The 12,806-nt window shown below is 41.0% G+C and overlaps 1 protein-coding gene across 1 annotated transcript in view; it reads left to right on the top strand.

Annotated features, from left to right (window-relative positions):
- abca1b (ATP-binding cassette, sub-family A (ABC1), member 1B) overlaps nt 1–12,476 on the top strand; it is a 63,650-nt gene extending 51,174 nt beyond the window's left edge. Inside the window, exons 41-49 of the mRNA XM_084331640.1 lie at nt 83–209; nt 407–469; nt 2,218–2,324; nt 2,785–2,926; nt 3,053–3,187; nt 4,018–4,121; nt 7,010–7,102; nt 9,051–9,294; nt 10,871–12,476. Coding sequence (XP_084187766.1) covers nt 83–209; nt 407–469; nt 2,218–2,324; nt 2,785–2,926; nt 3,053–3,187; nt 4,018–4,121; nt 7,010–7,102; nt 9,051–9,294; nt 10,871–11,029 — 1,174 coding nt within the window. The 3' untranslated portion in view covers nt 11,030–12,476. The remainder of the gene's footprint in view (nt 1–82; nt 210–406; nt 470–2,217; nt 2,325–2,784; nt 2,927–3,052; nt 3,188–4,017; nt 4,122–7,009; nt 7,103–9,050; nt 9,295–10,870) is intronic.
- The last annotated feature ends 330 nt before the right edge of the window (nt 12,477–12,806 follow it).

Genomic DNA, 12,806 nt, shown 5'->3' with positions numbered 1-12,806 from the left:
TCACACTTTGGAGGAGAGACATGACACCTACTGGAGGATCAGATGAAAACAAAATAAAAATGTTTTTATTTCTGGTTTCCAGGAACGTCAGTATCCTCACCAAACTGACTCCTATTGGGGAGGAGGATGAGGACGTGGCCAGAGAGAGACAGAGGATCGTCCATGGCCTGGGACAAGGGGACATCCTAGAGTTAAGACAGCTCACCAAGGTAGGATACACACACTGTCCCCCTAACCAGGATATCGCTGGTAGATGTTTTATTATGCAAAATGCTTTCATCCACACTAGATTCTCCATGTATTAAGTGTGTGTGTGTGTGTGTGTGTGTGTGTGTGAGAGAGAGAGAGAGAAAGATATAACATTTAAATATATTCACTAAAAAGTAGTTTGTTTGTTTTTTTGTAGGTGTATAAGAGGAAACAAAAGCCTGCTGTGGACCGTCTATGTGTGGGAATCCCTCCTGGAGAGGTGAGACTAAACTGGAATGACTGAATAAAACTTTTTAAGGACTGAATTATGATAAGAAATGCACCACAAGAGGTGGCCTGTACCGAATGTGTGTGTGTAACGTATTCCGTTGGTGACGATCGAAGCATAGAAAAACGACCCCCCCCACCCTTTCATGCATTCATGATGAAACATACTACAGATAATATAGTGTTGATTTCAGATTGATTGTTGATACAGGCGAGAAACGCCACGGTTTTTAGTGAAATGCACTAAACACTGCATAGCGTCGTTTTCTGGGATTAGACAGGATTACTCTAAAACTATACTCATATTCACCACGGTATAAAACGGGAATGTATGGATGAAAAAGTAATTATTTTTCACAAATTGAACGATAGATACTCGATGTCAAATGGGCAATAGTATTATATCCATAGCTATGATATTTAATATAGTTTGAGCCCTGCAAACACCGCCATGTATTCCTATTCTTTAAAGCGTGGCCTTCTTACCACACGGTACACGGCGAACTCTTGCGTCCAATGAGTTAATGTTAGACTCAGCTACTAGCTTCGTTGCTTCAACATATTTGAATTGCTGTTTTGGGCAGTAGATAGGATCTTTGAGCCAAGACACAATTTACATTTAACTAAAACGTTCTTTTCTTTGTGCTCGACAAAAGAGAAATAGAGAGAATATCTCCATGTGTAAAAACTTGACTTTATGGGCGCCACCATGACGGTCTAGACTAGAGTAAACACAAACACGCCCACAATGTGTCTCTGCGTGTGACACAGGAGTCAGGACTGCGCTCTACATAAAAATAACGCAGTAACGAACCATTTAGTAACGGTAATTGAGTTACTGAATTTTAAAAGTAATGCGTTAGAGTACTAATTACTGCCAAAAGTAATGACGTTACTGTAACGCATCTACCATGTACCTGACACATAGACTGTCTACCATGTACCTGACACATAGAGACTGTCTACCATGTACCTGACACATAGAGACTGTCTACCATGTACCTGACACATGGAGACTGTCTACCATGTACCTGACACATGGAGACTGTCTACCATGTACCTGACACATAGAGACTGTCTACCATGTACCTGACACATGGAGACTGTCTACCATGTACCTGACACATAGAGACTGTCTACCATGTACCTGACACATCTTAGACCATCATTTCACTGATTGGTCCAGTATTGAGCTAGCTAAAATATCCCTGCAGGCTCTCACTGGGCTACAATCCTTTGCAAAACAACGATAAATGTGCTTTTCCGAGACGGGAAGCTCAGGGTGTGTTCTTAAATGTATCACAATCTCAAAATGTTTACCTGCTTTACGGCCCGCCCCTCCCTACAACTAGCTAGAGTGTGGATGTTTACAATGCGTTCTGTGGTCTGCTAAATAGCTCCGTTTCAAATGTTTCAACATTCCGATTGCGATACATTTCACAAGATATCATACTGAGACTGGTAAGAAAGAATACACCCTGAGCTCCCCGTCCCGGAAAAGCATTTATTTTTTACGATTGCCCATTGTCTGCTATTGTAGCCCAATGAGAACCTGCAGGGAAATTGTAGCTAGTTCACTGGAATTAGTGAAATTACAGTATATCGGGTACATGGTAGACAGACCGCGAATAGGGTCTAAGGTCCAGAATAGAAAAGTTAGCCTTTAAAACAAGGTGCCAGTTAAAAATGCATTGCCTAGCGGTGTGTTTGATTCATCTCTCCATGTATCTCTGTTGTCAGTGTTTTGGCTTGCTGGGTGTGAACGGAGCAGGAAAGACCACCACGTTCAAGATGCTGACGGGAGACTCCATCGTAACCAGCGGAGAGGCCTTCCTGAACGGGAAGAGGTGAGGTCACACTCGGCAGTCTAGACCGCATGCGATTTGGGTCACGTTGCCATTTGGAGCGACGAGTACTTGACCTCAAATTCCCCCAGATTAGATTAATTAAAGAGTTTTTGGGCTTGTATTATATGTATTATGTACTGTATTTAGAGAGTAGTCTGCTAATGTGTTTACATTATTTTTTTCTTTATACAAACCCAGATCAGTAGATTTTGGGATTCAATTGATATCATGATATTTAGAATATATTTAGACACAATTTCTACATTTGTCCTTCAGTTTCCCTAAGACTAGTGGGTCTGCAAGCTATCTGCCAGTAGAGCCTCTCGGGTTCAATCCGAAGACAAGAAAGCGAGATGCTTGGTGTGTCATGGGTTCTCAACGCTAATAAAGATAACGGCCAAAAGGTCATCAAACCAGTGCCAGCAAGACACTAATCCCCTTATGTGCGTTCTGTCCGCAGCATTCTGAGGGAGATCGACGCGGTGCATCAGGACATGGGCTACTGTCCGCAGTTTGACGCCATCAACGACCTCCTGAGCGGCAGAGAGCACCTGGAGTTCTACGCCATTCTGCGTGGCGTGCCTGAGAAGGAAGTCTGCGACGTGAGTGTGGATTGTGCAATCGCTATACACATTGCATGTTTTTAGATGGTGAATGTCTCTGTAACATTTGGGTTATTCCTCTGATGTCCTAACCCACTTGTCGTCGTCGTCCCCCCCCCCCCCTAGGTTGCAGAGTGGGGCATCCGTAAGCTGGGGCTAATCAAGTATGTAGACAAGGCAGCAGGAACCTATAGTGGAGGGAACATGAGGAAGCTGTCCACCGCCATGGCTCTTATAGGAGGACCTCCTGTTGTCTTCCTGGTATGTCAACACACACACACACACTCGGGGCAATTTACTTTTAATTCAACCATATATATATATAATTTGTTGGCAGGAGAAGGTTTTCCAATTCAAGCCTTTAGCAAATCATTTCTGTGAATACAGTCATGAGCAAATGCACAGCACGTTTGCACTGTTGATGGTGCACACTCCTAAACCCAAAGTAAAAAACTAAACATTCTTCACACTCAATCTCCAGACCTACATTGGCATGTAATCCCACAGTCAACAACAACGGTTTTACAGAAAAGGATCAGGTCACGCATTGCATCAGCTTCCAGATGACCTTGATGAGAAATACAACCACTAATATGACTGATAATTGTTCTCACCGCGGGGGGTTGTGCCGGCGGTTATGCAACAGGGGCTAGATTAAAACTCTCCTGCCGACACGCCGCAGTCCTCCAGACTTTGTGGCTTCTTGTTAGCAGTTGGGCTCCTTAAGTGGCAGAGTGGAGAGTGTTTGTTGAGCTGTTCTAATGTGAGGGAATTTAGAGAGAGAAACGGAGGAAAGAACTGGACACGGAGATGTTTTTTTAATATAAATTTTTATATAAAAATACAGAAAACATTAGTGAAAAAGAAAGACTTTGAGATTCACTGGTGGGGAAAAAGGGGGATAGAGGGATAGAATGGAAAGAGCACAAATGTAAACAACGCAGTTAGCTGCTAAGTCTCTCCCAGCGGCGAGATGGTTACCTTGCAGCCAGGGGGAAAGATGGCATGCTTGCCTTTGCTGCCGACGTGTGCGCTATGTTTTCTGCTCAACCTGTGGGCTAACCTCAACCTGGCCGTGCTTGTTGTCACAGGACGAGCCCACCACTGGGATGGACCCCAAAGCGCGCCGGGCCCTCTGGAACTGCATCCACAGCGTCATCAAGGAGGGCCGGTCCGTGGTGCTGACCTCGCACAGGTAGGCAACCGTTGGTGTTTTTCTTACAATGTCAACCTGATTATGATTCAAACACATAGGATGGAAGTGTGAGGGTGTATTCTCCATCCCTAAGGAGTGTACTAACCTCCTCCACTTAACACCGCTATAATTAACCACACCACAAAAACTATGCATGATATGAGTAACCCAAGTAAAAAATATACTTATTATCTATTCAGAAAGTATACTAGAAAGTTTGTAGGCTTAAGTTGTGCTTGGTGTGTTAAAATCTGTACTTAAGATGTGTTTAAATATATTGAAATTATACTTTTGGACCTTATTGAAACCTATGGTCAACATTCGGGATACAAACTAAATATAGGAAAAACACAGATACTTACATATAACTATACCTATATACCTATACCTATAAGAGAAATAAAAGAAAATTACAATTTAAATTGGAACATGAAGTCCATAAAATATCTGGGAGTAAGGCTGACTAAGGACTTAACAAAATTATATGAAGCAAATTACCAGCCCCTAAACACACAAATTAAAAAAGATATAGAAAGATGGTCATTAGCCCCCCTGGATTTCACCTCCAGAATAGACTCAGTAAAAATGAACGTAGTCCCTAGACTGCTATATCTTTTCCAGTCCTTGCCGGTGGACTAAGGACTTAACAAAATTATATGAAGCAAATTACCAGCCCCTAAACACACAAATTAAAAAAGATATAGAAAGATGGTCATTAGCCCCCCTGGATTTCACCTCCAGAATAGACTCAGTAAAAATGAACGTAGTCCCTAGACTGCTATATCTTTTCCAGTCCTTGCCGGTGGAAATCCCTGCTAAACAGTTTAACGAGTGGGACAGGATGATTTCTAGATTCATATGGAGTGGGAAAAAACCGAGAATTAGGTTCCGGACACTAAAGGACTCCCTAAAGAGCTTGTCCCTCCCAAAACTGAAGGAGTATTATTATGCAGCGCAAATAAGACCTTTGGTGTGAAAGGGACTACGAAGCGAAGTGGAAGGACATTGAAGTGAAATCAATTGATATACCACTCCAGACAGTAATTGGTGATAGACAGCAGGCCAAGACCGGAGACCCTATATAGAAACTTAAACCCATTTATTGTACACACCCTACAGACATGGTTCAAAATTGTGAAACAATTCAAGTTAGAAAAAAGGATTAGGATCTTGAGGTGGTTTGCCTTCGATTTAGGATTTAAACCAAGAATGTATGATCAAACATTTAAGGAATGGGCTCTCCGAGGTATTACCTCATTCAGCACAATGGTAGAGAATGGAGAACTTGTGAGCTTTCAAACCATGAAAGATACATACGGTTTGGATAAACACGACTTCTTCAGATACCTACAACTACGCCAGTACTTTCTAAAAGAGGTAAAGGTGTCTGAGACCAATACCCCAATAGACAGTGTTATTCAGATATTCATTCAGGCATACAAAGACAAGATGAGTAAAACTGTGTCAAAATTATATAATAGCTTTGTTCAGGCCAGAACTGACTCCACAAGTTACATTAAGACAAATTGGGAAAATGAATCAAACATTGAAATAACTGAAGACGAACATGTGCAGAACTCAATGTAGCTCGACTAATTCAAAAACATGGAGATAATTCTGCTGGAAAAACTTGACTAGATTCTTCATAACTCCCAAAATCAAATCCTGACAAGTAGGCATAGAGCAACCATGTTGGAGACAGTGCGGCCAGAGGGAGGCAAACCACTCTCATATATTTTGGAATTGTCCAGGTATTCAACGTTATTGGCAAGATGTTCACTCCACCATGCAGGTTATATTGAATTTTAAGATACCGGAGACCTTCTCCTATTTGTACCTGGGTAACTTACCTGAGGAATTGGTAGGAGGAGACAGATATTTGATAAAAATATTTTTAGCAGCAAGTAAAAAAGCGACCACGCGTCTCTGGTATCAACAAGAACCTCCAACAAAAGAAAAATGGTTGGCCATTATAGGCGAAATATACACAATGGAAAGACTTACTTTTATTCTCAGATTACAGGAAGAGAAAGGTTTGAAGTACTGGGAAAAATGGGACTTTTATATGTTAATTATGACAACCTGTGGATGATGTATAGTTGTAAAGAATATTCACCATACCTATAGGGAAAGTAAGAGAATTGAGAACTCAGCATGTGAAAAGTATATTTTTGTAAAGTGACACTAATAATGCAGCCCGGGATTGTGTTTTTGTTATGTCTTGTTGTTTGTGATTGTTTGCTTATTGTGAAAAACGATAAAAATAAAGTTATAAAAAAAAGAAATTATACTTTTGATCTATTTCTGGTTACTTTTCCTTCCCAAGATAGTATACTTTTAATACGAAAGTGCAATTTATGTTTGTTTTACATTTGCTTACATGTTTAATATAAAAAATACATTGCAAGTATACTCTCAGATACATACAAATAATAAAATGGGTAGAAATATACTTTTAACACACTTAAAATACTAACAATATACTTTCAGTATGGATTTTTTTCCTAAATGTTCATGTTTTACTCTAAATGTTAAACATCAAAATGTGATTGTTTGTGTAGCATCATAGTTATAATAGCAGGTAACCACACAAGCTGAAACAGCTCCTAAGACACAAAGGCTAACCTTGAAAGTAATTGTTGTTGTTTGTCTAGAACTGTACCTGTTTGTGATGTTGTTTGTTTTCTGTTCTGTTTGCGACACATGGAACCCACTAGACTTTGCACGGTATTGACACAGATTCCTTAACCTCACTACAGGCTTTAGTCTATATACAGTACTGTTGTTACCAGGCAGTAAATCATGTATTAGCGGGGGCCTACTCCTGCACCTCTTCGGGTCACTTCCATTAAATGTGGTTGTCTGTCTCTGCCATTTTGTGTCTTCAGTATGGAGGAATGTGAGGCCTTGTGCACCAGAATGGCCATCATGGTCAACGGCAGGTTCCGTTGTCTGGGAAGTGTGCAGCATCTGAAGAACAGGTGAGATTGACCACTACATTCATGACTCATGTAAACTTAACAGTGTTGAAAGATGTAGAACACAGATATTGGATAAGACTATTATTGTTTACCGAGGGTAAATGTATTGTCTTTTAACACTTTGATCGCCATGGGTTAAATTCATAATTTACCATCCCTAGCCAGCTCTATTTGTCTATGGAGAAGTTCCCCTTCTTTGCAGGGCTATAACTTTTTTAATTCTATTGCTAAATTGCCATTATTATGGCCCATTCAATGTCCTATATCCATTGTTCAGGGTGTAGCAACTATATACTTTTTCATTCACATATTCATACTAAAATATGGTCTAAAGTATGTTTTTATCGTTTTCTGCAGCTTTCTCCAGAACTTGATTTATAGCTCCAAATGCATTATATTGATGATGAAATACAGTTTGATAGCAATCGGCGCGAGATAAAAAATTTCAACTGGACGACGTGTTTCTAAAAGTTACTACGTATCATCTGATATTGACCGGATGGGCGAGGGGGCGTTTATAATTCCGTGGGCAACGTTATACCATTCGTCTAGTGTGGGTCATATGGTCATCAGAGCAGTTTATATGGAATACGTTAGAAAATAATGCTGGATCTTACCGTATGTTCCTCGCGCCGTTGGACGATCAGCGTGGAGTAGACAGTTTTCGATTATGGGATGTTGATCCTGATTAACCATTTCCAGGTTGTATAATACTATATACGTCCAAATAACGTTGTTTATTGAGTTAGGGCGAGCGATTGATCATCCAGTGTGTTGCGATGGAGTCCGGCTACCGATCGCGAGTGCCCGGACGACATATGGATGAGTACTTCCTGTTTGGCGCGCCACTCCCTCTTGGCCGATCTGCCGATCGGCCACCAGATGGCGCTCTTGAACCGTTAGACAGTTGAGTGGAGCTCACCAGTACATCTCATGTCTCCGGAGGAGAAATATGATTTCGATCACAGATTTTTGAATTATTGATATCAAAGACGAGTTACGGCGTCTTCGGCAGAATGAGCATGGCTAGGAATGACGTCTAAACACGTCATCGGCGATTAAAGTGTTAATGTGGAATATGTAGACTTGGATTGATAGCAGTGGCGTCATTTCAGTAAAAGCCAAGGTATGGCAAGGGAGCGGGTGGGTGAAGGGGGGGGAGTCCCCCCCCTTGGTGGATTTTTTTTGTCAAATCAGTTGTGCAATGGTACATTTTGGTGAGTTGTTTCTATACAATTCACTTACAACTACAGCGCCATCTATAGGCTGGGTGGTGGGGTGACCCACATGCGGACCAAAACATCAGCGCACGTCACAAATGACACGCAAATGAGATGATTTTGTCACAAATTACAAAAAGTATTTCAGATTGGGCGGCTAGGTGGCGCAGTGGGCAAGGCGCTCGCCACCAACGCAGGAGATGCTGGGTTCGAGCCCAGCTCTCGGCGTTGCTACCAGCTTGGTTGGTCGTTCATACTAATACAATTGGTATTAGGGGGTGGGAAGCTGGTGGGTGGGGATCGGACGTTGTGGACAGCGACTCCTACAGGTCGGTTGGTGCGCCTGCGCAGTAGAATCAGGAAGCGACGAGGGCGGCGTGTCCCTCCCATGCAGACCCTCGCCGATGAGCGATCACGCTGTGCAGATGAAAAGATGCTACGGCTGCCTCCTCGAGTACCGGAGGGGACATGTGATGCAAGGCTTCGTCCACATTCCAGCTGGCTTGTGGGAGGCATGGCCTAACAGCGTTCGAGACAGGGGAGGGTAGAATTGGATAATACGAAATAAAGGAAGGGAGAAAAATAGAAAAATGGGGAGAAAAAGTAGAAGTAGTAGTGCCATACCTTGCCATACCAAAACAACGCCACTGATTGATTGATGTATTTACTATACTCTCATACGTACTTACACTTCCTCCATCCCTCCTCCGTCTCTCCCTCCTGTGTAGGTTTGGGGACGGCTACACCATCATCCTGCGGGTGGGGGGCGCCGACCCGGACCTGTCGCTGGTGATGAAGTTCATAGAGGGCGAGCTGCTGGGCAGCACCCTGAAGGAGAAGCACCGCAACATGCTGCAGTACCAGCTGCCCTCCTCACTCACCTCGCTGGCACACATCTTCTCCATCCTGGCCAAGAACAAAGACCAGCTGAGGATAGAGGACTACTCTGTCTCCCAGACCACCCTGGACCAGGTAGGCCTGTCTGTCTGTCTGTCGGGGACATTTAGTTTGCTCCACTTCTATGAGACGTGGTTATATAAAATGTGTTTTGATTGATTACAATGTTTACAAGTGACATTTTAGGCATTCATCCAGAGTGACTTTACTAAAGTGCAACAGTAGAATCAGTGATGTTAAAAAACTAAAGACAGGCTGCAGACAGCGCAGAATAAGTTGATGAGGGTCGTCTTTAAGTTGAGTCCAAGAACACACATCAGCCCAGCCCACTTCAACAAGCTGAATTGGCTCCCTGTGGAAGGTAGAATTAAACAGTTAAAACTGACCATGGTATATAAGACTTTACAGAGTTTGTGTCCTAATTATTTTTTAAATTATTTTCTGTATGTCTTGGACTCCAATAGCTTGAATACAAGGGCTAGTGTAGCTAATCTGAAAATACCCAACCTGAAAAGTAAAGCTGGAAGAAGTACATTCCTCTATAGCGGGGGGGGCGGGGGGGGATGGAACAAAATCCCCAGTGAAATTAAATCTGCCCAGTCTTTGAATGGGTTCAAAAAACAACTGAAAAAATGGTTGCTGAGCAACTTAGGGTAGTGTAGCTTTGAGTCTGATGTGTTTTTTTAGTGCTGTCAATAGATAAAAAAAATTTAACTAAATAATCACACAATTTTCTGTAATTAATCTATATTAAAAATAGCATTTTTCTACTTAAGACCGAAGCTTTTAACAGATATTTACTTGAGTAAAATCATGGAATTAATGTAAAATCAACACAAAGAAAGTATATTTCGATTCAAAGACTATTTTAATAGCTTTCTTTGAATAGTTTCTCTCCTGTGAAATACAAATGTTCAACAAAACCATCAACATTGACTCAGCTAGACCTCTCTTATATCCGCGGCGCTAAGATTGAAGATTTTTCACTCCATAGATTAATCTAGATACATTTATTTTAATGCTTTAAATAATTTTAATTAATCTCAAGTTAAAGCTTTAATTTTGACAGCCCTAGTTTTTTTTATGTACTTTTATATTATTATTGTTATGGTTAATTGAGTAGGTGTGTGATTGACTCTGGGTTGTCAAGTAGGAGGAGTAGCATACTGTGCATGTCCCTCTTTTTCCTCTGCCTGCCTTATCCTGGGACAGCAATGGAAATAAGTCTAAGGACTTTCTTGCGTTATCCTGATATATTTTTATACTGTATGCACCTGTGTATTGTATTTTATTATGTCAAATAAAATCAATCAATCAACGTTTGTTTACAAAAAAAGGTGTTTTATATATATATATTTTTTTTTAAAGTCTATAAAAAAAACAAGTAAAAGCATTTAAGGTTTAATATATATATTATATTAAAATATTTGTATGCCGGTTAAAAAGGGAAGTCAGAGTTTGGGGTAACACCCGTATTAGATTTTGTCCTAGCTCTGGCCTCAGTGCCACATGGCTTCACTTTTGATATTTTGGCATCCTAATGTGAGCACACACAACATGCATGAATGCAATTGCAAAACCTTTTGCATCTGTGCAAAACAAATTCTTCCGAATAATTAACTGACCTGACCGAACTTTTGTCCTCTCCCAGGTGTTTGTGAACTTCGCCAAGGACCAGAGCGACGACTACCATTCAAAAGACAATTCAGTACGGCGTAAAAAAGAGGCTGTGATAGACATTCCCCAGATGGGTTCCAGCCAGGCGACCGGGTCGCCGCCCGAGGACAAGCTTGAAGAGAGCGCAATGTGAACTCCTGCACCGAGCCACGCTGCTGCTGCTGGCGCTCTGAGAAACTAAAGAACTCTGACTTGAACCTCCCGCAAACCGGGACTGAGCGTTTTCCTCCCTGTGTTCTTACAGTAGTATTTTATTACTTGTTTTAATTATTCCGTCAGCGGAGTTGTCGCGCGAAGGCCCTGACTGGAAAACTCAATGCAAGTCAATGCAAACGATTCCCACTCGAAGCTCTGTGTGTCTCGGAGTCCCTGGGGCCCGCTCTCTCGCCCCCCGTTGAGGAGAGAGAGAGTTAAACTTGAATAACTGCCATAATCTTCGAGTGCATTAAGCCCCACGATGCCGCACATTGTGTGCTTTTCGCGGAGCTGCTATATTTTATATTCTACATGATTCCAATTGGTGTCTGCCAATGATAGGAAAGAAGATTCAGGGTCTGTTTCTTATTATGTCTTTCTTTGTTTCACTCCAAGACCAGAATTACATGAAGAAGAATCACAATCATTTCAATGGCCGAGGGCTGAACTGCAAGATCAGATTTTTTTTTCATTTTTTAATATTTTGATTTTGTTTGTATTATGTAACTTTTATTTATATGTGTAGATGACATAATTGTTTTACAATTTTTTATGACTGAGTCCAACGTGGCATTATTGTAAAGAATGTTTCTTAGCGCATTACATTGTGTAGTGGGCTCATGTCATTGTTCGACACTCCAATCAAAAAGTGCTCAAAGTTCACTATGCAAAGGACTGTACACGTTAAAAAGAAAATAGGGAAAAAAAGAGGAAGCATTGATTTTTTTTTTTTTAGCTTTTTATAGGAAAAGGAAAAGGGAGGTTTGTTTGGGTGTTATGTCCACATTCTCAACAGTTTTGCAATGAATACCTCAACACATACCAGTGGCCTGATGACCGGATCTATTCGAGAGATCGAAAAGGACACGACAGTATTTTCACGCCTTAACCACTGGTGGAGAAGAGGAATTCTCTTTTAGTGGGTTGATAAATGTTAAGTATAATTCACGTTAATGTCATAGAATGCTGTATATTGAGTCTCATGCTGATGTGTCAGTTTGTCTTTTAAAGTGTGTCTTGAGCTAAAGAGTGACATTACACAAGAGACCAAAGTTCTGTTTATTGATTAATAAGTAGGCCTGAGCTGTCCTTTCAGTTAAAGGATGTGGTAATTAAAGGTTAAAGTTCACCTTAAATGGGACCCAAAAGTGGTCAGTTCCACATTCCAAGCACTTTATTTGTGGTGTTTATTGGAATAGTTGTTTGCACTGGAATTTCCACAGATTATGTGATTGTTCTTTTTTAGTTTCCCCCCGTGCCCCCCCCCCCCCCCCCCCCTTGATAAAAAAACTGATCCTACCTAAAAGTTGTTTCTATTTAATGGTTGTTTACGTTTTAATGTATGGAAAAAAGGCTGTGGGAATAACTGTTACTTGCCCTGTACAACATGCAATAAAACTAAACAAATCTTCAGTCTTGGGTCATCTTGCATGTATTATCTTCTTTCAATGTACTGTATATCTATCTACCAAATACTTCTATTATAGGGTACCTATAATACACCAGTATGCTTACTCATCAGCCACAATCAATAGTGCTGTAGGGTAAACTCACCGCAACTCTTGTTTACTGCATTTTATTTAGGATTTATCTGCTTTAAGATTAATAATATCCACCTCATTTGAGTTACACAATATGGTTTAATCAAGAAAAGACTTTATCTAGAAGTTTACCCACTTTACTTTAAAAGACAATACCACCATATTTGAAGTGAT

Source organism: Notolepis coatsorum (assembly GCF_963971535.1).
Source record: "Notolepis coatsorum genome assembly, chromosome: 16".
Classification (NCBI taxonomy): Eukaryota; Metazoa; Chordata; class Actinopteri; order Aulopiformes; family Paralepididae; genus Notolepis; species Notolepis coatsorum.
The sequence above is the reverse complement of the archived record's forward strand: the minus strand, read 5'-3'. Positions and strand labels throughout refer to the sequence as shown.